Raw genomic sequence first — 23528 nt, forward strand, 5'->3', positions numbered from 1 at the left:
GTCCCCTGGCAGCATGAAACCCCACCAAAGAACCTGGCATTTAGCAAAGCACAAAACACAGTTAAAAGGTTTTCCAGCTTTTTTCTCTTTTTGCATTTGAGACAAAATGGGAAGATTGGGGAGCCAATATTACAAATATTTACAAAATATTGTACAAGGACGTGGATTGCAGCTGATCCCCATCTCCCACGGCCGCCTCCTGCGCCGAGGGTCTTCCGTGGACAGCAGCAGTGGGGTCTCTGCCCTGTCAGCCTCCCCACAGCCGTCTCTCTGCTCTCGGGCAGAGCACAGCCAGGGGCCTGAAAAGGGACCTTCTCACACCCAAAGGGAATTCAGCAGAGGGGATTTTAGCTCCTCACCTGCTTCTGTCCGCTGCAAAGGAAACAAACCCCAGAATAACGGGAGTTGGAAGGGACCCTGGAGGTCAGCTAGCCTATCCCCCTGCTCAAGCAGAAACCCAAACCACGGTAGAAGCGCTGCCTGTGCTGCCGAGGGGTCTGGCCACCGCCGGTTCCAATCCTGCCTGAACCCCCACGTGTCGCTCAGCAGAGGCCCCAGAGCAGGGATCAGAGTCCAGGGTGGCCAGCTGCCCGGAGGCCCCTTGACTGGCAGAAAGCATGTTGGGGGCTCACAGCTGACTGTGCCACAGAGCCAGGGGGACGGCCAGGGGCCCCATGGCAGGCCAGCTGCCGGCTACTGAGGAAAGACGTCTCTGTGACTCCGTTCCCTGAGAAGCCTCCGATGCCCCCAACTGCCCAAGGCCACTGGGTGCCCAGGCTGGCAACAGGGCTGCCTCGGCCTCAACCTCTCCAAACCTTCCCACCCTCCTGGGCTGGGAGGGAAAACGCTGGGCCAGATCCGCAGAAGGGGTGAGGGAGAAGTGCCAGGACAAGGCTGCCGATTCGGCTTCCTTGGCATCCAAGGCAGCCGGGCAGGAGGCTGGCATCGGATCCCACCGAGGGGAGGGCAGACTCAGCGCTTGCTTGTTCAACAGGGACTGCCAGTGGGAAGGTTCCATCTCCCCACCTCCCAGAAGTGGGGCCTGGCGCTTTGACCCTAATGGCCGGCTCATGGGGCCTCCCTGGAGGGGGGGGGAGGGGGAGCAACACAAGAAGAGCAGAGAAGGGTCTCTCACCCCCCCACCCCCACCCAGGCAGCTATCGCCACCACAAATCCTTCCCGATTCCTGGAATCCCGGACCTCTGCGCCTCCTCCACCCTCTTTGCCCATCCAGTGGGTCTGTCATCTGGAGCCGATCCCTGTCCCAGCAGCCATGGGGGGGGGGGGGGGCTTGAAATGGTGTCACCAGGCAGAGTTCCAAGGAGGCCCCTGAAGACCCTGGGAGGGGGGGACAGCAACCCACCTTCGGTTTCATAATATTGAAATTCAGAGAAACAAGCAGCCCCCCCCCACAAATAAATTACAAAGTACTGCTCAGAAGCCCCCCCCCCCCTTTTCATCTAGTGCTTCCATGGTGCACCAACCGCAGCAGTCTCTCGTTCAGAGCGGTGGGAGAAAAGGTGTTTTCTGGACAGGTGGCGAGACCCCTCCTGCCCTCTGCTTGCACCGGTTGTGAAACTCCTGGGACAGCAGTGGAAGCGATGGCAACGGCTCTTCGGCCACAACCGGCCCTGCCAACCTCTCTGGAGGGCCCCGGGCAGCAGCAGAACCACCCCTGCAACAGCAGCTGCCCGCCGGGAGAAGGCCAGGGCCGCAGCAGTCCCAAGAGAGGGGACGATGGTCCCGGTGCCAATGCCCAGCCGTGTCGCCAGCACAGGCTCTGGGCCGGGAGGGAGGGCAGCGCTCACTTTAGCAGGGAAATGTCATCCGCGAAGTCATCGTGGCCGCGGCGGAGGCAGCGCAGGCAGCGCCACTGCGAGACCATCAGGCAGAGAGGGAGCATGAAGAGCGCGCAAATGGCTGCCATGATGTATGCGATGGTCATCAGCGTCGACTCGTCCGTCTGGGGGATGTTGTAGCCACAGTCCTCCATGTTGGGGTGCAGGAAAGGCCCATCCACCGAGGCCGTCCGGAACGCGTCCTGCACTGGACCCGGGGGCAGGAGGGCAAGAGGCCAGACGTGACTCTGGGGGCCTGACGGAGACCCATCTCAACCCCGGGCCAAGCACCAGCCCAGGGAGGGCAGAGGAGAGGCAGGCCCACACGGCCAGCTGATGTTTGGGGAAGGCCAGGCAGAAGCCAGTGGGGCTCCCAGGGGCCTGGGGAGAAGGGCCACTCCAGGCATGTTGGTGGGCCGAAGAACCAGAACCTGCCACCGAGAAGGCCTTTGGGGGGCAGAGTGTGGCCCCAGGGGTCAGCTGAGGGGGCTGTGGGGATCAGGGCTACCAAGCTCTTCTGTGGGGAAGCAGCAGATGCGACTGCTGGCAGCACTCCCCCCCCCTGCTCTGAGACCTACCATGGCAAGTGCTGACCGCAAAGCCAATGCGCCTTTGAGCCCGGTCAAAGACCACGTAGAAGCCCTCCATGATCACAGCCCCCATGACAGTGCCGGTGGAGGACTGGGAGACGGCAAACTTGTAGCACTCGTCCTGGGAGGTAGCCACATCCTCGACTGGCCGGAGGTATTGCTGGGAGAGGAGGAGGAGGAGGCAACAAAGGCATGAGGCCGGGCCGAGTCCTGGGAAAGGGTCAACGGGGCAGCAGACTCTGGCAGGAGGGCCAGGGACAGCTGTGAGCGCCCTCTGCCTCTGAGGCCGTCCTCATTTCACCTTTGTTGGAAGTCAGTCCAGCCATTTCTTTGACAGAACCCATCCACAACCCCCAGCCCCCCCAGTCTCCCCCAGCCCCTCCAAGGTAGCCCCATGTACACTCCCCAACACCCGCTGTGCTTCCCCTGTGCCTCATCTACCCCTCCACTCGCTCCCCACTCAGCAGCAGCCCCTTACCAACTGGCCATCCCAGGACTTGCAACTTCCTGCTGGCTTCCCCACTGACTTTGGGGGAAGCCAATGGGAAGCTGGTTCGGCTAACAACCGTGCAGTTCGGTTTATGACTACAAGTAGGACTGCAGGAATTGCTGTTGCTAAGCAACGCGGTCACACTTTGCAACTGCATCCCTTAGCAATGGAAATCCCCACCCCAATTAGCCCTGTAAGTTGAGGAGTCCCTTTTAATGCTACAGGTGCCCTGGGCTCTTTTGCTCAGCCTCCGAGTTCTTAACACTAATCTTTAGATGCTGCTTTAATGGGATTTTGAAAAGAATGGACAATTCTGTATTTCAGGAGTTCAGAAAAGCTCCACCTTCTCAGCACAAAGACGGATACGCTCCAAGCCATACGGCATATCAGCCTTTGTGCTTTTTTCACAGGCTGCGCAAAGGGAAGAGAGCTGGTTTCTACCCCCAACATTCTCAGCTGACTTTCCTTCCAGCTCCCCACCAATCTCCCCCTCCCCCTCTGCTGAGATTGCCCTTCAGACTCCCCCCCCCCCACTTCTGAGAAGTGGCACCCACCTGGGGCAGGATGCTGATCCGGAAGGAGTGGTTGGTGGTCTCACCCATCAAGTAGAGAGAGATGACCGGGAAGATGTTCCAAGGGGTTGTTCCCACCTGCCAGCAAACCAGCTGCTCCCCCAGCCAGAAGCCGTCCGGGAACTTCTCTGTCTGGGGTGAGGGAGCCGGGACAGAAACTGCTCACAAAAGGCAGCCTGGCCCGTCCCTCTCCATGGCTTCCCCAGCTGCAGAATCTGACACGCTGGTTCTAGCAGGGACCAAGCGCAGCCCTCCCCCAGACAAAAGCAAAGCCACTGTTGGGGTACCCTGCAAAAGAGGGGATCCCTGCCCATGCACTGCTGCCACCCACCCGCCGGCTCCTCTCACCGAGGAAGCTGTCTTGATGGACTTCACTGCCTCCTCAAAGACCTTCTTGGGCAGCCGAAGGTTGGTGGTGCCGCTGTCCACAATGCTCTTGTCGTAATTGTACTGGGGAAATGGGGGAGGGGTCACGATTCAGGTGCTGGCTCCACGTTTGTAGAGAGGCCCAGCCGTCCCGAGAGGGGCAGGAAAGCCGCTCGGAAGGCAGCGGGGCACAGAGGGAGGCAAGGCAGTCGTGGTGCTGATGCTCCCTGCCACAGTTCAGCTGAGCATGCAGCACTGAGTCAAGTCCCCAGGTGGCATCCCTCCCCCCCCCCCCCCCCGGCCTCTCTGGATCAGCAGCCCCTTCACCTCCTTGCAGTCCATCTGGAGATCCTGCCCGTTGATCTCAATCTTGACTATGACAACTTCATAGTACCATTCCTTCCGGATGGGCGTGTACCAGATGTTGCCCCTGTAGAGAGTCTGGTCGATGCCCCCAATGATCTGTGGGGAAAGGGGAGTGCAGGGCAGCTCTTAGGGGCAGAATGTGGCTGGAGCCTGGCCTCCATCGGAGCAGCTGTCTCCCGCAAGCCCCCTTCTTTGGCCACAAGCGGATCCGTTTGAGGGAACACACGGGGGCCTGGCTGTAGCCTTCTCTAAACGCAAAGGCTTCGCGTCCTCTCAGCAGAGAGTCTACTGAGGTCATTTAAAGGCCATGACGCCATAATGGGGAGCACCCTCTGCAAATAAGAGGGAGGAGAAGCCTCTGGCAGCTGCCCTCACCATGCTGCCCCCCACGGACGCCAGGGTGTCTGAATCATTGGCTGGGAAGCTTGTGCCACACAACTGCAGGGAGAAGATGTTGGCCACCTGCGTCTGCTTCACCAGGGAGTCAAAGAAGGGCTCCAGGCTGTTGTCCGGCTGGCGGGAGAAAGAGAGAGAGAGAGAGAGGCATGCCAACAGTGTGGCTGGGCATCCTCCCTCAGCTGGGAAGAAGCATCAGGTCAAGGCCAAGGGGATTTCTCCAATTGTCCCCCTCCCCCAGCAATATAGTGGGACTGCATCTCCCAGAATTCCTAGTTGGCTACAAATGATGGGGAGCATCCCTGCGAAATGTCTGGGGGGCAGAGGGGCAGAGCAGGGCTGGGGGGCTTTAACCGTCTTCCTGGCCTAGGCTGGGGGTTGGGTTGCTCCGGGCAGTAAGGCCTTCGCTTCGCTCCGAAGGGCAGGGCTGTGCCCTAGAGAAAGCTGGGGACTGGCTTGGAAAGGGTCGAATTCTGCCTCTCAAACGCCCCAAGGAGACTCTCCTCATTAAGACCCACCCAGCCAGCTGGCACCCTTCTCAGGAAAAGAGGGGAGGGGCTACAGCACTTGTGTGAAATGAAGCTTTAGCCTTGACCAGAAGGGTAGAAGAAGCTCACCCGGGCAATTTCGGCATATGCCAGGCCCAGAATGCCTTCCCAGTTGGAGCCGTTGATGAAGAACTTGTCCGACTTGATGATGGCGGCAATGTTGGCCCGGACGGTGACATTTGGGCCATGGGGGATGGCCACCAAGTCAGTGCCCAGCTCCCCCTCCCACTTTCCTTGCGTGTAGGGCACATAGACGCCCTTCCGCAGGTCCCGGTAGGTGCTGGAGCTGCAAGGTACATGAGCAGAGAGTCAGGGCTCACCCCCTGCGCAACCACGTTGCTCCAGACAGGCCAGTCGAGAGGGGGAGGAGGGGGCCAGAGGCTCAAAGCCCACCATGCAGGGGCAGCAGAGGGGGGAGGGGGCAGCAAGGCAGGAACCCCCCTGCCTCTGGCAATAAGGAGCTGGGGAGCTTTGGAGCGAGGGCCCCTCCCCTCTGACCCTTGCCTACTCACAGCTGGCGCTGATAGTAGCGCTGCAGGAACTGATGAGGGGCTGCACCCACTGCAAAGTTGCTGCTTCCTGTGTCCACCAGGATATTCAGCTGGAAGAGAGAGAAGAGGCCGGAGGAGGATGAATCCCATTCCCACAAAATACCGGAAAATGTCTCTGCACCAAACCCCACCTGCCCAGAGACGCCTTGGCTTCCAGCTGCAGTGGCTACATCTGGACTTCTGACTCGCCCGGGAGACTCTGGAAGCAGCAGACGGTTCCTCTGGGTGCTGATACCACCCAGCCCCAAGAGGAGAGGTGGGGCTTATCTTTTCCTGCCCCCCCCCCCGGGCTCCCCTTCTTTTCTGTGGCGGAGCCCAGCTTGAGAGGGGAGGGGGAGGGCAAGGGAGGGGCGGGGGTCTCAACTGGGCGGGCGCCCGGCCATTCCAGGAGGAGGCAGCGTTGCCAGCAGCTCAGAGGAGCCTCCGGCCGACTCAAGGTCGCGCCCAGGCCGTCTTCCAAGGCCCGTGCTGGGCAGCTGCTAGACTGGCCCCCATTTGCTCCTCTGCAGCGGGGAGCTCTGGGGAGGAGCCGGAGCAGAGCACAGGCCGCTGCGCAGGAGGAGAAGAAGCTCGCCAGGTAACCGGGACGGCGCTTCCCGAGTCAGCAAGCCTGGCTGCCCCACCGTCCGCTTCCTCCGGGCCTCCGCCATCGAGGGCGGCCCCCAAGGCCAGCAGGGCCCAGCGCCCGCCGCCCCTCACCTTCTGCGGGGGGCTTCCCACCGTCATCTCCACGTAGTAGCCCTGCCCCGACTTCCCGCGCAGGTTGTCCACCATGGCCACGAAGCTGCCGCGGCCGCCGGTGGCGGAGGAGGCGGCGCGGCGGCGGCCTGGTTCCCGCTCGTCGGCCGAGCGCCGCGCCCGTCCTTCCGCCACCGGCGCCCCGGGCAGCGCGCTGTGCAGCGGCAAGCGGAGCCCGCACGGCCCCGCCGTGGAGCCTCCCAGGCCGCGCGCCCCGCCCGAGCCCAGCCACAGCCAGAGCGCCAGCAGCGCCAGCAGCGCCGGAGACATGCCGGCCGCCTCTGCGGAGGAGCGGCGGGAGAGCGGAGCGCGGGCGGCGGCGGTCCTACAGCGGCATCTCTGCCAACGGCGCGGCGGGGCGGGAGAGGCACCGGGCCCGCGGGCGGAAAGGCGGCGGCGGCGGCGGCCAAGCTTCCCCCTGCCGGAGCTCGCCGGGAGCTGTAGTCCTGGCCCGGGAGGAGGCGGCGGAGGAGGCGGCGCCTTTGCGCAGGCGGCGGGAGGAGGAGCTGAGCTGCAGGCGGCCCGGCCCCGGCGCTGTTCTTGGGGCGCTCCGAGGGCGCGTCTCCTCCGCTTGGCGAGGGCAGCCCGGCTAAAGGGAGCAGAGGCGGCGGCGGCGGCGAGGCTGGGGGGGGGGGCGGCGGGGCGGGGGCACCGCAACCCCGTTTGCCCGCCAGCGCTCCCTTCCGCTGCCCGGCGGGACCGACGGCTGTCGCTCTCGGCGCCCGGGAACGGCCCTTCTCGGAGCCCTCGGTGGAACCGACCTGCCGGGCGATCAGCGCTGCGCCGGGGAGGAAAGCTCCGGGACGCGCGGGCGAAGATGCGCGGGCTCCGGGTTGCTCTGCCGCTTTCGTGGTTTGGTGCATCGTGCAAAGTGGATGAAAGCCCCGCTGAGCCTCAGCGGAGAAACCCGGTTCCCCCCCACCTCCCGGGCCACGGGGTCCCGGACGCGGATCTGGGTTCCAATTCCGCTTCCTAAAGCCCATCGCAAACAGCAGGAGGGGCCGCCAACAGGCGCAGCGGGAGGCGTCTCCCCTCCAGGCGCGCGCGTGGCTCGGGAGATCCGCTTCCCCGGGTGAAATGATGCGGGACGGTGCAATCGCCGGGTACCCGAGACCTCCTGAGGTGCAGCAGCAGGCGCCGCCCAGCAGAGGGCGGAGACCCTCCAGCTCCTCTCCGCCCGCCTCGGAGGGCGTCGGCGTCAGCCAGCGGTCTCTCGGCGCAGGTTGAGGGGCAGCCCCCACATTTGCCACCTTCCCTGCTGCCCCGTTGCCTGGAGGAGGAAGGGAAGGTGGCCGGCGATGGGCAGCCTGGCCTTGGGTCACTTGGAGGCTCTTTCGCCCTGCTGGCCTGAGAAGGGGAATCCCTCCGGCCAAAGTGGCTGAGGATGCCCATTGCACTGGCACTGGACCCTCAGCGGAAGCCCCCCAGTCTGGAAGGGAGCTGCCTCTGCTTGCCTTGAGCAAACCAAGCTATAAAATACCACCACCCCCCAGCATTTGCCCAAGAAATAGCCCCATTACTTTGATCAGAAGAGCTGGCTGGCTGGTCACAACTCATTGAACATGCTCAGCTTCTGCACCGGCTCCGCTGGGCAAGCCACCTGGACATAACCCTTCCTTTTCCATTGCCAGCCGTTGTTGAACTGGGCCCTCTTGGGACCTGCTGAAGGGCCTTGAAGGCCCTTCATTGGAAAGGAACATATTCTTTTCAGTCTGCTTTCATCTTGTCTGCATAGACACTCAGAACAGGAAGCTGCCAACGTCTTAGCTAGATCAGAACAAGATCTGCACACTTGATAAGGAACTCTGAAAACAGGCCCTGCAGAAACCCCTAGCTGGGTGCCCAGGACGCAGCCAGAACAGGGTCATTTCGGCTTAGGATGAGGGGCAAGCAGGGGTCTTGGTGATATACATCACGCTAAGAGCACCTGAACAGCACGACTTGTACCTGTGTTATTCAACACTGAACATCATCGCTTACACATGTGCTATAATTGTAAGGAGTTTGCAACCAATCGTTGAATTGTCTTTGTGAACTCCTGTATCTTGAGGTATGGAAATAGAATGCCAGTCTTGCTCAGGATGCCTCGCAGCCCCTTTGCTTCTGATCAGAAATAAAGTGATAAATGTCCACTTTCCTTGACCCATGTTGTTTATTCGCCCTTATGCCGGATAAGCAAATGACAAATTGGTTCCTGGCCATCACTTTTATTGCACTGACTCAACTTTTTCCTCCGACAAGACGAGGCTCCGGGCTGCCCCCTTCCTTCTCTGGCAAACATTTCCCAAGCAAGAGGATCAAGAGAAGCCAGGAAGGACATTGAACTTTGACATCGAGGACGCTAAGGGCAGCTGGTGGAAGCCAACTTGTCCGGCCACCCTGGGCTAAGTCCAAGGACCCCACTGGTCAAGCTCTGAGACAGATGTGCCAGGCGAGGAGGCGCCCTCCCTCTCCACTCCTTCCTAAACCAAAGCAGCAGGTTCCACAGAAGTCAGAATGCAGGGCTGACTCTTTTATCTGCACCCCTGTTAGAAACGGAAAAAAAGCCGGGACGCCCCTGATCCAAAGGGTTCCAAAGGTAAATCTACAAGTAATTCCACCAAGAGTGGACAAACAGGGCAAAGGTAGCAAATAGGCAAATACAGAAGTTATCTGCAACGTTCGGACAGGCTTGAGTCAAATCACAGAGTCGCAGGCAGCAGGGGGGGTCAGGAGAGGAATGTGGAACAGCCGGTCTCACAGCGAAGCTGCACCAATGACTTCAACCTCAACTGAACAGCCTAAATCGAACTCTTCACCTCTCCCCCCTCCAACCGAGCGGACAGGGACAGTCATAGGAAGTGCCCCCCAGTGCATGGGGCTCCCAGGACACCCCAGGGGAGAAGGCCTGGAGGGCCAGCAGGAGCAATATGCCCGCTGGACCCACCTCCCTCCTTCCCCGGGCAGACAACACCCCCCCCCGACACCGCCCTACCCCCCTCACAATGCCCCCTGCCCCTCCTGAAGGGTGCAGTCCTCCGTGGGGAAAGCTGCGGGCATTTCTTTCCAGGCAAAAGCCTGTTCCCCTGAGGGAGAGCCCTGCCCCGCAGACCCAGGCAGCCAGAAGAGAAGCCCAGTGGGGGGTTGGGGGCTTAGGCAGGGTTCAACCTGCTCCAAGGAAAGGGGAGCCATCCCACCTGCAATTAAATGACACCCCCCTCCTCCATTGCCAATCAGAAACGTGGAGTTTCAGCAAAGCCTCTTCCAAACTTCTCCCAAAACCTGACTTCTAGGTTACAAAACAGTGATTTCCTTGTTGCCCCACCCGCAGTCTGTTTCCAGGAACCTGCAGGGAGGGGCCAGCCCAGCCTCAGCAAGTGTCCCCCCCTTCCCCCCCCCCCCCCGATTCATGTGCATTGCCAGTCAGGGTCAGGAGCGGCATCCAGCTGGACATCCTAATGGTACCGATCAGGACGGTGCACTCCAGTCTCTGCCTCTTGGGGAGCCTCCGGCGCTGTGTCCAGCAGACGGCGCCTCCTTTCTCCCCGTCCCTTCTGTGCCCAGCAAAGCGGGGAACTCAGCCGGGTGCCTCCATGCCCCCGAGGCTCACAGGGAAGAGATTGAGGAGGCAGCCTTCTGCTTGGAAGCTCTCTTGCTCCCTCCTGGCAGCAGCCAAGGCTGGGTTGAGGGCTCTGCCACTGAAGGGAGGGTCTTCGGGAGCCACATTTCGGGGCCCAAGAGCCTGGCCTGCCTGTCCTCCTCCCCCTCCTCCCACGGACCCACCGGCTACTTGCCCTTGCTGTTCAACACAGCCTGGCAGGCAGAGTGGCAGTGGTTGGAGGCGCCACCATAAAATCATTCTGCGTCTCACATGCACGTGCACACGCACACGCACGCACACACGCACACACACACACGGGTTTCAGATTCGGGCTGCCCTGGGGGCTGCCCCCTCCCCACCTAGGCTAAAAGAGGAGCGTTCAGCAGATGCTCCGAGGTGTCCGTTACACTCCTCATGCCACCAAGCGTCCGTGTCCGAAGGCTCTGGGCAGGACTTCGCTCCTTCGCACAGGAGGATTTGGGGGGGGGGGGTTGGGGGCCACGGTGCATAGACAGCAACCACTGGTGACGGTCGGGGGGGGGGCTTCTGGAGACGGCTGACGCAGCGGCTCCTCAGGGCTTCTCCGCTGACGGGGGGCTGCTCCCGTTGGGTTTGCTCTTTGCCCGGCCCTTGAAGGAGAAGCGCTTGATGAGGCGCCGAGAGAAGCTTCCGGACTTCTTCCTGGGGGCGGAGGAGGCGGTGCTGGCGTTGGGCAAGTCATCGTGCGACTGGCTGAGCCCAGCCTCCTTCTGCTTGTTCTTCCTCCGGAAAATGAGCTTGGTGCCACTTCGCAGGAAGCCCACTGCAGCAGGAGGAGGAGGAGGAGGAGACCACTGTGAACCTACACTGCTGGCCTGCATGGCACGGGGCGCCCCCGCCATGCCTGTTGCAGACTGGCTCAGAGAGCCCCTCCCGAAGAGGACCAGGGGGTCCCTGCCCAGGAGAAAGCCGGCCTCCTCCCTCACCTTTGTGGTCCTTCAGGCTCCGGGTCTCCAGGGCGCCTGTCGAGCCGGTTTCCGACTCCACGTCATCCACTGAGGGTCTCTCGGAGATGTCGGAATGGGTGGTTTCGTCCAGATCCTGGCTCGCCATCTGCGGCGAGTGTGAACTTTCCAGCGGCTGCGTAGTTTCGCAGGTGCTCAGTGGGGCGTATTCTGAGAGGCCGGCCAGGGTGGAGTCTTCCTGCAGGGACCCCGCGTAGCCCAGGGAGAGGGCCGTTTCGTCCTGGCCGATGGGTACCTGCACAGGGTGGGACAGAGAGGAGCTGAAAGGCGGGAGGGGGCAGGGGGGCTCCCTTCCCAGAGCAGCACGAAAGGCCCATCCAGTGAATCAGTGGAAGTAAACAAAGCGGCCTCAATTCTCAGCCGGAGAAGCTGCCGGTTACCTTGGAAACCCCTGAGATGATCAGCGTGCTGCGCTTGGTCGGAGTCTTCTTGGCAGGCTTGTTGGTCAGGTCCGTCAGCTGCCTAATGGCCGTCTCGGCCACGGGATCCAGGCCGTTGGAGACGCAGCTGCTTCCTGGGGGAGAAGAGACACGCGGCCCCCATGTGCCAATTGCACAGAGCGGCCCTGGCAAACCCCTGGCTTTGCACAAGTGGCCGAGAGGCCTCTGCTTCCATTCAAGCGTGTTCAGGGCAGCCGGCCAGGTGGGGGAAACCAAGAACCTGCTGCTTCACCCCGGGGGAACTCAGCCACTCAGGGTGGGTGGATTTAATAAGCGTGCTGAGCAATTCCTCCTATCCAATACTGGAAGCATTTCGTCAAGGTTAATCTGGTGCCTTCCAGTTATTTTGAACTCCTTCCCATGATCCACAGCTGTTTTGCCCAATCGGGCAATGCAAAATATCTGGAAGGAACCCAGCTGCTCTCCTCTTTGGGACTGGCTCCCATCCCCGTGTAGCCTCAGCCGAGGCCGGAGAGAAGGAAGAGGGTGAAAAATTACAGGTGGCCCCTGCTTCTTCAGAAAGGCCGGAAGGGCAGCGTCCCCCCAGCGCCGTCCATCTCAGTCTCCCTAAAGGTTCGTTTCTGACAACGTGACTCACGGCTGCTGCAGGGAGAGGCTCTGCTGGGACAGCCGTTCTCCGGGAGCATCGTGGTGACCTTCTCTGTCACTTCCACTTTGGACGGAGACCTGGAGGGGGAATCTGGAGAGCAGGAGAAAGGAGGGTCAGCAGAGCGTCAATCACATCCAGCGGAGATCTCCCTTCAGCAGCAGCTGCAGAAACGCACCGCTCCTCTTTTGCACTAGGACAATGCCCGGCTGCGGCTGGGAGGAGGGGGCAGTTGCTTCAAGAGGAATCCCACCATGCCAAGGGCTGCTGTCTCCTCATCGCTCAGGCCGAAGGTGGCCATTTGGGGTGCCCTCCAGCCACACGGACCAGTTGGCTGGTTGAAATGAGGAGATCTTACCAAGCTTACAGTCCAGTTTGGGCCTGGACTGGATGGTGGTGACGGTGGTAACAATGGTGCCATCGGGCATTATGGTCCGGCCCATCTCGACCTTCTTGGTGGGGGTGATGCTGGTGCGCAGGGAGGAGGCAGCCTGGAGCTCTGGGACGTCCTGGTGGAGCAGCTGTCAAGAGAGCCCAGGAGAGAAGCAGAAACCCCCCCTTTCTGTCTCACACACGCAAAGACACACGGGGGGGATTCCACATCCCAGACTGTCTGCTGTGGAGCTGATCAGCTGAATCACAGCGGCTGCCGGCAGCTCCACGTGCCTGGAGACCTTTGAGACACGAGGGGGAGCATCGTTCTGCCCTGTGCCCAGGAAAGGGGCTTGGGGGGTGGGTTATGGCTTGAAGAAGGCGGCATAAAGTCTTCATAAGCCGTGCAGACTCACCCAAACGTTTCCCCACCTCCTCTGTTGCTCGGACTTCCCCAGCCCTGCCTGCGCTCAAAATCAGCGCGTTTGGCTCACAGCTGAGAAATGGGAGGGGGGCGGGGGGTGTTGAGACGTGTAAAGCAAGGTAGGCAACCGTGAAGCTCAGCCTCCGGCCACTCTGGCCTCTCACCTCCACGGCAATGGCGGCTGCTGGGGGCAGAGCCCGGGCGGGCCCTGGGCTCAGCAGGTAGAGCTGCTGACCCTGCGGCTCTTTGGAGGAGGGGTCTACGGGGACAGCCACAAATCCCAGAAGCACATCTGCAAGGAGGAAGCAAGCAGGTGAGGCCCACAGGACCACAGCAGCTCCTTCCGCAGCCCCCCCCCCCCGAAGACACTTCCGGCCCCTTTCTGCTCTTCCAGCTGTTGGCTTAGGAGCCGAGCCCAGCCCCCTGCCTCCCTGCAGCTGCACACAGAGGACTTACCCTCTCCGGAAGGGCTGCCTTCCAACACCCTCAGCACCAGCTCTTTGCTCCGGGGGCCAAGCTCCCTGTTGGGGGCAGGAAGGGAGGGAGGAAGCAGGGCCACTTTCTCACTGCCCAGCGGCTGGAGGGCAGAGCTCCCCAAGGGAAGGGAGAGGTCTGAAGAGCAGACTGCCTGTGGGCACGCGAGTGGGGAGCAGGGGCCTCTGGCCTCGCCCACAGGGTAGGCAGTGATATGCCTGGCATCCCTGCAGCCAGCCAGCGCTGGTTTTGCCATTCCAGGACTCTGGCCGTGGCACTCCCCCCCTCCTTTTCCCAGCCCCCACCCCCACCCCGTGACCCAAACACGGGACCCTCGGGGCTCCTTACAGAAGCAGCTTGCCGGGCCACTCCACCTCAGTGGCCAGACCGGCCGGCACGGGTGCCGTTCTCTTCTGCTGCCGAGGGCTGTCCAGCTCCACCTCGCAGCACAGCAGCCCGTTTCCTGCAAGAGGAGCCAACAGCGGTGCAGCCGAAGCTCAGCCCACCCGATTGCCCACAGACCCCCCTCCTCCTCCACGGCAGGAGAAACGGGGCCTGAAACCCCCTGGGGCGCCCGGGTACCTTGGCTCTCCCGGGGCGTCAGGTGCAGGGCGCGCAGGTGCTGGAGAAGCAGCCTTGGCGTCAGGGCAGGTGCTGAGCCCAAGAGGGAGCCCAGGGACGGCCTGCTGCTGGTCTCCTGCAGGTCAGAGCCAGGGGGCAAGGGTTCAAGGGCAGCAGGCGATGGAAGTGCTGACCCAAAGCTGGTAAAGGAGGCCGGCCGCAGGTCAGCTCCCCCGGGCCGACAGGGACGGTGGGTTCTTAATGCCCAGCTGGGGCCCTCTTCGGTTTTCCCTCCAGCCCTCCACCCTCACCGTGTTGGCATTCATAATGCAGGCCTTCAGGTTCACCATCATGGCAGGCTGGGTGCTGATAATGGAGTCTTCGATCAGATTCTTGATAATAGACAAGTCCGCCTTCCCATCGCTTTCCTGCAAGGGGCACAGGGACAATGATGCCAGGCCAGCAGGTGCGCTGGGGAGTTTCTGAGACGCTCAGGAATCCTCTTCCTCTTTATTTCACACTGAGCTACGCGGATCGGCCACATCTGCCGACGCCAGAGGGCCACACATTCCCCCCCCCCCCAGGCAGCCCTGCGCACGGCTGATGGCCAAAGGCTCCGTGCTTGGCGAGGTGTTTGCAGTGGCAGCAAAAGCCCCCCCCCACCTCCACCCCCCTGGGTCTTCTTGGCAGAAGCGAAGCAGAGCTCCAGGAGAGGGAGGGAAGGGGCCACGGGGGTGGGGGGGCTTTCATCCTCGTCACCTGCCCCTCCTTTGCTTACCCGGTGCGGCTGGAGTCTCGGTGGGATGGAGAGCTTCAGGTCAGGCCTGTCTTTGAATGCCCAGGAGACCAGCAGCCCCTCGTCCTCCACCTCCTCCAGGCAGATCTCCAGCTGGCCAACAGGAGAAAGGGGAGGTCAGTGCAAATGGCCAGGCGGAATCACATGCAGCCCCCCAAATCTCCCTAGCGGCTGTCAGCAGTGCAAGGATGTGGAGGCCCCCTTGCACCACAGCAACCCCCCCCCTTCCTGCCCCTGCTCAGCCCCCTCCTCCTCCTGCCTCCTTCACCTGGGCCTGCTGCACAGCCAGGGAGACGCAATAGGTGTCCATGGACACGGCGGCCGGAGACTGCTGGGCAACCAAGACAGGGAACTGCAGCGTGTCAGTTGAAAGGAGGCAGTGCAAGACCTGCGTGGAAGAGGAAAGGGATGGGGAGTCACCCAACGCCCCCCCCCAGGGCAGAGCAGCAGCAGCCCAGCTTCCTCCTCCTCCTCCTCCTCCTCCTCCATCTCCACTCAGAGCAGCAACAATGGAGCTCAGAAACTGCCATCCTGTCATCTTTGAACTTTTAGAAAGAACTACTGAAGGTAACTCATTGATTGGGGTCCAGAAAAATGGCTTTATTAAGTGTTCCTGTCCTGTTTCCCTCCTGCAGCCTTCCCACAAAGCGCCTGGAGCTGGGAAATAGAGATGCCCCTCAACCTGGGTGAATAGCAGTTGGCTGGGGGAGGGGAGGGGGGCCACGGGGACGACTTTCAGCAAGAAAAGAGGAGAGACAGTTGCCTCCCTGCAATCTTAGAGGGAAACAAGTTAATCCGCTCAACTCCCGGTCTTAATCCAGGTCCAGAGCTGCTCTTCCTGTCAGACGCAGCTACATCCACACCTCTCTGCTGCCCCATGATGCTCTTGGCTAGACTGGGTTTCAAGCCCTGGCTGAGCCTCTTGACCCCCTTTCAGGTGGGCCTCGAGAGAGCCCCCCCACGGGGGTTACGGAGGAGGCAGCAATACTTCCAGAGCAAAGCACTTATCCGATCAGCTGACATCCCAGGACTGTGTCCTCCTTATTTTCAGAGCTGAGCTCCCAGGCAATTTAAGCCTCCATCTCCCAGCCGACATCTGGTGCCTGCAAAGAGCATCCCCTCCCCCCCTCCGGCCACTTCTGTCCAGCTCCAGGGCTCCCCACCTTCCTGCTGATGGGCGCGTCTCCTCTGCCCCTTCACCCGCCGGATTGTAGGCCAGCTGACGGGATCTCAGAGGGCAGCTGCCAAGGTCAGCCTCCCTAGCCGCCTGTCAACACTTTGGCAACCCCCGGATACGTTCCCTGCAGTTGCTACTGACCTGGTGGCTCCTTTGGGGACAGAGAGCCACCCTTCTCCCTTGGGACGCCTCCTAAGGCTTCCTGGGGACTCTCCCGCAGTTTCAGAGGGGAGTCCAGCCCAGGGCCCACACCCACCCTGGCCTATATTTAGACAGTTGCTGGCATATGGAGGCATCTCAGCCAGAGTCTGAGTGGGAAAAGGGGGGGGGGAGGGAGGTGACTGCCCAAAGGGTGGAAGCCCCCCCTCCCCTGGAGTCTAAGCACACACACACACACACATTACGCTGGAGGTTCCTGGGAGGCTTCTCTGAGTTGGGAAGGAGCCTGAAGGGCGGTGGGTGGGGAGAGATGGGGAAACGGGCTGGGTTCAGCCGGGGGCCACACTTTGTAGGCCAAGGCGGTCCTTCTGGTGAGAACTCACCATCCTGCGATCCGACTGGTCAGTGCAGGCCACGTGGCTGATAGTTACGGCTGGCAACTGCCGAGGGCTTTCCTCGAACGTGATCTGGACCGAGCTCTGGAGAGGAGAAAGCCCAGTTAGCCTGCGGAAGGTCATGTTGGCAGTCCGGGCTCTTCTGCAAGGCCAGGCGAGGTGCCACTTGCCAAGAGCTTCCAGTGGGAGTCCAGAAGAGCCCCCTTCTTGGGCACGGACTGATTTCTCAAGCCGTAGCGGGAGGCGCCGGGCCTCCGCTGCCAGTCCAAGCAGGGGCAGCCAGGCAGGCGATGCACAAGGCTTTTCTCAGCTGAACGTCAGCCCCTGGTGAAGTCCTAGCTCTGAGAAGCCCAGGCAAGGAGAGGCCCTCAAGCAACCCCATTGGATCTGCTGGTTCAGGAGGGAGAGAAAGATCCAAAACGAATGGGAGGCACCTCCAATGGCCGTGAACCCCTGGAAATTTCCCCCCTTCCCCCCCCCCAGCATCATTCAGAGGGAACAGCCTGCTCCAGAGCGCTCTCTCTCTCCCAACCTCCCACTCGTGGGTTGGATGCAGCACCAGGTGAAGCAATGGCCACGTTGCCATGGAGCTGGCGCCGGCATGCCACCCCTCCGATGAGCATGGCAGGCTGGGCTGCAGGAAGGGCCCTCTTCTTCCCTGGCCTCTGGGTCTTTGGGACCCTTCCTGGGAGGGGGAGGGGAGGCTAGTGGCCTTCTAGCTCTGTGGTCCTTAAGATGCAGAACAAGGAGCCCCCTCCCGGGTCTGCAGTTCAGCAAACAGGCCAACTATTCCTGGACTGAATGTATAACCGAGGAAGTAGAAACGTAAGCAGAGAACAAGAGAACATGACGCCTGTTACTATGCAAACGGTGCAGGGAAATTAGCCACACAATTGGAACGGCTCAACTGGAGCAGCAGCAGCAGCGTTCAGGTCCCAAAGGGGCTGGACTGTGCTCCACAAAGCCTCCTGGCCGTTTCTCCTTTCCAAGCGGAGCACAATCCAGCCCCCTTGGAGGGCAGCCCCTCCTTGCTCCACTCTTGCTGAGGGAAGGCCAAGAAAGGGGGCAGCACAAAAGCACGGACACACATGAACCCTGCACAGGACTGAGGTCTTCCTCCACAACCCTGCAGGGATGGCGCAGGGTTCTTTCCAGAGGGATCTCCTTCCCCTGCAGAAGACGCCCTGCCTTCTGTCCACCCTCCGTCCACCAGTTCTTGGCTTCTGTGGCTGCCTGTGGGGGAAACTCCAGATCCTCCGGGGCAAAGGAGGGCCGGCCAGAAGGACCCTGGGGAGGGCTAGTCTTAGGAGGGAAGGGGGCAAGCTTAATTGGGAGCGGCTGTGATGCTGCCCCACTTTTCTTTCGTAAGAAGAAGAAGAGTGGGATAAAACAGCCGTGGGGGAGTGAAGTGGGGGGAGGGGCAGGAGAGAGATCGGGAAAGTGAGCCCAGCAGCATCCAGGGGCAGGAGAAGTGGGGGAGGGGAGGCAGCCCTCTTCATCCCCGTAAACCTCGTTTCAGTCTGTAGTGGAGGGAGGGGCAACCTGGCCTTTTGCATGCCCTGCCTGCCGCATCTCCCTTCCCGGCAGGGAATCGGCCCCAAGACTGGCCTCAACCCCGGCAGGCCCTGCAGGGGGCAGCTCCAGAAGCTGGAGCTGATCCAGCAAAGGCGGTTCAGGCAGTTGCACCTTGTCCAAATCAGGGCGTCTTCCTTGGGCAACGGTCCAGAGGGGCATTTCAGGACGCTTCCCCGGAGGGCAAGAGGGCAATTCAGAGCCCGGACAGGCAGGCAGGAGTCTTGCGGCAGAGGCTCCCCGTCCCACCAGGTGGGCTCTGCGGCCCCGTTGCCCCCCTGCTCCCCATGTTAAGATGCCCAGGAACTCCTGCCCAGCCCCCGAACGCCCGTCAACCAGGCGCTCTCTCCAGGGGAGCCGCTCAATCTCGCCTTCCTTGACGGGGGGAAAGAGCCGAGCTCGGCAGGCGGCCAGGAACCGGCAGGCCGCCCGCCCGCTCCGAGCATCAGCCCGCAGAAGCCGGCCAAGAGGCTCCACCAGCGCCTTTCCGGCGAGCGCAGCCCCACATCGCTCCGCGGGGAAAGCCAGGCTTCGGGCCGGAGGCTGCTGCGGGCAAGGAAAGAGCCGGCCGCTCCGCTTCTTTCTCCCCTGACTCCCCTCCCGCCGGTGGGTCGGTCGGTCGGAGGGCGGCTCGGCGCCCGGCTTACCCCGTGCTGGCGGGCCTGGTCGTTGAGGGCGCGCAGCCAGGCTCGCTGCCAGTTCTCGCGGAAGGCGCGGAAGGCGAAGAGCGAGGCGAGCAAGCCGCGGGCCCCGGACGCCGCACAGCTCCCGCGGCCCGAGCCCAGGCGCAGCACGGCCGCCCAGAGGCCGGCGGGGGCCGCCTGGCTGCGCGGGGCTCCTGCCGCCCGTCCGCGCCCGCGCCATAGGCTCCGGCCCAGCTGCAGCAGCCAGGCCGAGACGGTGAGCAGCGAGGCGGCGAAGAGCAGCACCAGCGCCGCCCAGCCCCAGCCCGCCGCCGCCGCCGCCGCTTCTTCTTCTTCCATGGCGCGCCCGCCGCTCACGGGCCGGCCGCGGGATGCATGGCCGGGCGTCCGAAGCCAGCGGGGGCAGCGGGCTCGCCTCCTCCTCCTCCTCCTCCTCCTCCTCCTTCCCGGAGCCGGCGCGGAGCTACATGGCAGCCGGGCTCTTCCGCCTCCTGTCACGGCCCAGCTGGGCGGGGCGCCGCGGCGCTGAGAGGGGCCGGGCGGGCGGAGGGCTGGGCAGGGCTAAGCCCGACGCCGCCTCCCAGGCGCAGGACGGACGCGGCTCGCCTGGCACCTGCCACAGGGACGCCGAAGGGACGCCCCCTCCCATCGACCAGGTGAGCGTGGCGGCCCTCGAGGCGGGGAGGCCGCCGGAGGTCCGGGAGAGACGCCCCGCTCGCCGCAGCGACCCCCCCGCCGCTCCGTCCCCCGAGAGGCTGCGGCGGCTCCCCAGGCGGGCAGGGCGGAGGGGGGTCGCGGAGCCTCACCGGCGCCTCCCGCCCCCTTGGAGCCCAGCCCGGGCCGCGTCCGGCTGGAAGGGCGGCGCGGCGGAGCCCCGGGGGGCGGCCGGGCGGAGGCGCTTGGGGCGGCGGCGGCTGCGGGCCCGCTCTTTCGGGGCAAGGCTTTCCCCAGCGGCAGAGGCGGCCAGCTGCGCCCCGCTGCGCCAAACCTCGCTGCGGTCCCTTTAAATGACCCCGCCCGCGAGCCAGCCAGCCAGCCAGCCGGGTGACGTGGGGCAGCGGGCAGCTGTCACGTGAGGGCCGAGCGGTCCGCCATTTGCAGCCAGGGCAAGGCGAAGGCGGGCGGGGACTCCGGGCGGAAGCCGCGCTGACCGGCCGGGCTCTCTTGTCCCCGCAGGGCGGCGGCGGCGGCGGCGGCGCGATGGGGAAGCTGCCGGTGGTGCCGCTGCTGATCAACCTGGGCGGCTCGGCGCTGGGCTGCTGGGCCACGCTGCGCCTGATCCCCGCCTTCCGCGAGCACTTCCTGGCGGCGCGGCTGTGCGGGGCCGACCTGAACAAGCGCTCCAGGCAGCCCGTGTGAGTGCGGGGGGGGAGGGCAGGGGAGGGGGCGGGAGGGGGGTCCGGGGAGGCTGACCGGGCGCGCGCTCTCTCTCTCCCTCCCGCAGCCCCGAGTCGCAGGGCGTGATCAGCGGCGCCGTCTTCCTCATCATCCTCTTCTGCTTCATCCCGGTGCCCTTCCTCAGCTGCTTCGCCGGGGAGCGCTGCCAGGCCTTTCCGCACCACGAGGTCAGCCGGGCCGGGCGCCGGGGAAGGTCTGCGGGCGGGGGGGGGGGGGCCGCGGGCGGCGGCGGCGGTGGCGCTGACGGCTCTCCGCCCGCTTCCTTGCAGCTGGTGGCGCTGGTGGGCGCCCTGCTGGCCATCTGCTGCATGATTTTCCTTGGTTTCGCCGACGACGTGCTCAACCTGCGCTGGCGGCACAAGCTGCTGCTGCCCACCGCCGCCTCCCTGCCCTTGCTGATGGTCTACTTCACCAACTTCGGGAACACCACCATCGTGGTGCCCAAGCCCTTCCGGGTGCTGCTGGGCGTCTACCTCGACCTAGGTGAGTCCACCGCCCGGCCGGGAGTGCGGCTGCCAGGATGGCCAGCTGGGGGGGGGGGGGCAGCCCTGGTGCCAGTTGGCGGAGGGTCAGAGGGGGTCTGCTTGCCCCGTGCTTTTCCTGCAGGGATACTCTACTACGTGTACATGGGCATGCTGGCCGTCTTCTGCACCAACGCAATCAACATTCTGGCTGGGATTAACGGCCTGGAAGCCGGGCAGTCTCTGGTGATTTCTGCCTCCATCATCGCTTTCAATATTGCGGAGTTAACAGGTGGGTGCGCATGATTTAGCCCGCTCTTTACGAGGGCCGGTCGGGCCCTGCCAGTCGCCTAACCTGGCTGCTCCTTGCTTTCCTTCTCACAGGGGATTGCAAGGATGACCACGTCTTCTCCCTCTACTTCATGATTCCCTTTTTCTTTACTACGCTGGGGCTGCTGTACCACAACTGGTAAGCGATACACACATCCTTTTTGAAGGCAAAGCCTTTCCTCACGGCAGGATCCACACTCCTTACGGGACAAATTGTGGGGGTGGCAGTTTGGGAGTCTGGAGGGGTCCCACAACTCCCACCCTCGGGGCACTTTGGAACTTTCTCTCCTGAGAAGGAAGAGACGGAGGAAACGAATGTGCCTTTTAAAGCGCCTTCTCTTTGTTATGCACAAGGCTTCCTCCCTTCTGCCTTCTGTGGGGGGAATGCTTACTGGGCTCCCCGTCTGCTTCCCCTCCTGGCTGAGTGCAGGTACCCTTCCCGTGTGTTTGTGGGAGACACCTTCTGCTACTTTGCCGGCATGACCTTCGCCGTGGTGGGCATCCTTGGGCACTTCAGCAAGACGATGCTTCTCTTCTTCATCCCGCAAGTGGCCAACTTCCTCTACTCGCTGCCTCAGCTTTTCCACATCATCCCATGCCCCCGCCATCGGCTGCCCAGGTGAGATAGGGCTGCGACCAGTGGGAAAGCCAAGGAAGGGAAAGGAATTGGTGGTCCTTGACAAAGATCGGGGTTGTAAATCCCATTTGCTGAGACCTATATTTCCCTTCCCTTCCTCTCCTTTTCCCTTTCCCTTCCCTGTCTTATCCTATCCTTCACGTTCCTGAACTGTCCTCCTCAGTGGGACTTGTCAACCCAAACTTCACAAAGGGTCTCCTGGCTTTCACTCAGAGCTATTCCTTTTCTTGGGGCAGAAGGGTTTGATCAGGCCTCGTCTGCAGTCCCTACTGCAACCAGGTTTCTGCTCATCCTGGCCTCGGCTACCTCCCCATTTCCCTTCTGACTGCCTCCATCTCTGCCTTCAGATTCAACGCAGACACGGGGAAGCTAGAGATGAGCTACTCGAGATTCAAAGCAAAGAACCTCTCTCCATGGGGAGCGTATACCCTTAAGGTAACTGTTAACCGAAGCAGGAAGGTCGGCTGGGGCAGCAATCTTCCAAGAGCGTCTTGGCTCTGCCTCCTGCTGATGCAGCTTTACCTGAGAGGGGATGGCTATTCCTCCCCAGGTAGCTGAGAAACTCTGCCTGGTGAATGTGCGTCAGGGAACAGACAAGGATGGAGAATTCACAGAATGCAGTAACATGACCCTCATTAACTTTGTGCTGAAGTTGATAGGACCAACCCCTGAACAAAAACTGACGGTTCTGCTGCTGCTAATCCAGGTAAGGAGCACAATTGGGGGAGGCAGCTTCAGTGATGCTCCCTTGGAGATAACAAAACCTGCTTAGGGGAAGATTAAGCAGTTGCAGTTTCCATAGTACACACACTGTTGCCTTGGTATGTTACGTGAGACTGCAAAGCAGGATGTACTTTGCAATCCAGCCGTTATGGTCCGGGGGAGCAAAGCCTCCGTGCGATGGGCCATGAGGGGCTGCGTGTTTGCACTATCGTCCCTCCTCTCCTTTCTCTCTTGAGGTTGCTGGTAGCTTGGTAGCTTTTGGTATCCGGTACCAGCTTGTGCGGCTGTTTTATGACATCTGAGCTGACCGGCGGTCGTTTGATCCTCCTCCGTCCCTGTTATCCATTCCATCTGAGAGAAGCCTGAATGCAGCCCTTCCCAGGGCGCCTCTCAGCTCCCGTCAGAAGTTGGGATGCTGCTGCCTCCACCGGGAGGATCAGACCAGCCAGAGTCCGGCTGTCGGCCTCTTCTGGATGCAGCTCGGAAGCAACATTATGCCCCTCTGGTGAACTCAAGCTGCCCACGGGCCCCTTGCCTCCTTGGGGGGGAATCCAACGGAGTCAAGGCCTGTAGCAGCAGGTGAAGCAGGGGACCCTTAGCTTCGTAAATGCCTTCCTTGCCCTCTTCTCCGGGGGAGGATCTGATTTTGGTTCCTTCACTTTGTGCTGAAAAGAACTCTGTGTGTTTGAGATGTTGCTCTGAAGCCTGTTTGGAACTGCTGTACGACCATCCTTCCCACAAACTCCGCTGGGTATAAATTAGTACTGTCTTTTTCTACATCCTGTTTGGTTCCCGAAGCATTTATGTGTTGGGTTGCTGTAGAGGGGTGGGTGGGAGGAGACGGGGAATTTTGAGCACAGGGAATGGGAATAGGCAGAGGGTAAGCTGGACAGGGACGAAGTGGCTCAGTGGCTAAGAAGCTGAGCCTGTCGATCAGAAAGGTCGGCAGTTCGAATCCCTAGTGTAACCGAGGGAGCTCCCGTTGACTCGTCCCAGCTTCTGCCCACCTAGCAGTTCGAAAGCACGTTAAAAAATGCAAGTAGAAAAATGGGAGCCACCTTTGGTGGGAAGGGAACGGCGTCCTCCGTGCGTTTAGTCATGCCGGCCACATGACCACAGAGACGTCTTTGGATAGTGCTGGCTCTTCGGCTTTGAAACAGAGATGACTACAACATATGTGCGAGGGGAACCTTGAGCTTTACCTTAATCTGGAGAGGAGAAGGTAAGAGGGAGCAGGGAGAAAGCAGAACTGCTTCATTCCTTCTTTGCTTCTGTTTTTACGTAAAAGGAGGAATAACCTGCCAAAAGCAGCACTGAGG

General features: G+C 61.9%; 3 protein-coding genes across 8 annotated transcripts; 1 reads left to right on the forward strand and 2 right to left on the reverse strand.

Moving 5' to 3' along the window:
- Window positions 1–61: 61 nt before the first annotated feature.
- BACE1 (beta-secretase 1) lies at window positions 62–7463 on the reverse strand. 3 transcript variants are annotated; one of them, XM_032229670.1, is made up of 9 exons: window positions 7217–7463; window positions 5679–5767; window positions 5236–5452; window positions 4598–4735; window positions 4184–4318; window positions 3839–3940; window positions 3473–3622; window positions 2417–2588; window positions 62–2046 (listed from the first exon to the last, which is right to left on the reverse strand). In XM_032229670.1, the coding sequence occupies exons 1-9, from the start codon at window positions 7436–7438 to the stop codon at window positions 1805–1807; spliced, it is 1467 nt and encodes a 488-aa protein (XP_032085561.1). In that variant the 5' UTR covers window positions 7439–7463; the 3' UTR covers window positions 62–1804. The 3 variants fall into 3 exon arrangements, with proteins under 3 accessions (XP_032085561.1, XP_032085560.1, XP_032085559.1); XM_032229669.1 differs by lacking the exon at window positions 7217–7463 and adding an exon at window positions 6417–6812 and having other exon boundaries at window positions 62–2041; XM_032229668.1 differs by lacking the exon at window positions 7217–7463 and adding an exon at window positions 6417–6812.
- A 1125-nt stretch (window positions 7464–8588) lies between these two features.
- C2CD2L (C2CD2 like) lies at window positions 8589–19008 on the reverse strand. The gene is made up of 14 exons (XM_032229667.1): window positions 18664–19008; window positions 16433–16528; window positions 14982–15101; window positions 14696–14806; window positions 14229–14345; window positions 13939–14053; window positions 13705–13819; window positions 13339–13403; window positions 13047–13174; window positions 12445–12607; window positions 12078–12179; window positions 11420–11553; window positions 11001–11274; window positions 8589–10837 (listed from the first exon to the last, which is right to left on the reverse strand). Exons 1-14 carry the CDS (start codon window positions 18997–18999, stop codon window positions 10608–10610), a joined length of 2106 nt encoding a protein of 701 aa, XP_032085558.1. The 5' UTR covers window positions 19000–19008; the 3' UTR covers window positions 8589–10607.
- Window positions 19009–19015: 7 nt separating this feature from the next.
- On the forward strand, window positions 19016–22988 carry DPAGT1 (dolichyl-phosphate N-acetylglucosaminephosphotransferase 1). Of its 4 annotated transcripts, XM_032229671.1 has the most exons (11): window positions 19018–19316; window positions 19518–19523; window positions 19837–20015; window positions 20105–20225; window positions 20328–20541; window positions 20665–20811; window positions 20904–20988; window positions 21280–21468; window positions 21834–21921; window positions 22037–22192; window positions 22446–22988. In XM_032229671.1, exons 1-11 carry the CDS (start codon window positions 19032–19034, stop codon window positions 22509–22511), a joined length of 1536 nt encoding a protein of 511 aa, XP_032085562.1. In that variant the 5' UTR covers window positions 19018–19031; the 3' UTR covers window positions 22512–22988. The 4 variants fall into 4 exon arrangements, with proteins under 4 accessions (XP_032085563.1, XP_032085564.1, XP_032085565.1 ...); XM_032229672.1 differs by lacking the exon at window positions 19518–19523 and having other exon boundaries at window positions 19016–19316; XM_032229673.1 differs by lacking the exon at window positions 19518–19523 and having other exon boundaries at window positions 19016–19316; window positions 19840–20015.
- Window positions 22989–23528: the final 540 nt, after the last annotated feature.

The sequence above is a fragment of the Thamnophis elegans genome, chromosome 13 (genome assembly GCF_009769535.1).
Source record: "Thamnophis elegans isolate rThaEle1 chromosome 13, rThaEle1.pri, whole genome shotgun sequence".
Classification (NCBI taxonomy): domain Eukaryota; kingdom Metazoa; phylum Chordata; class Lepidosauria; order Squamata; family Colubridae; genus Thamnophis; species Thamnophis elegans.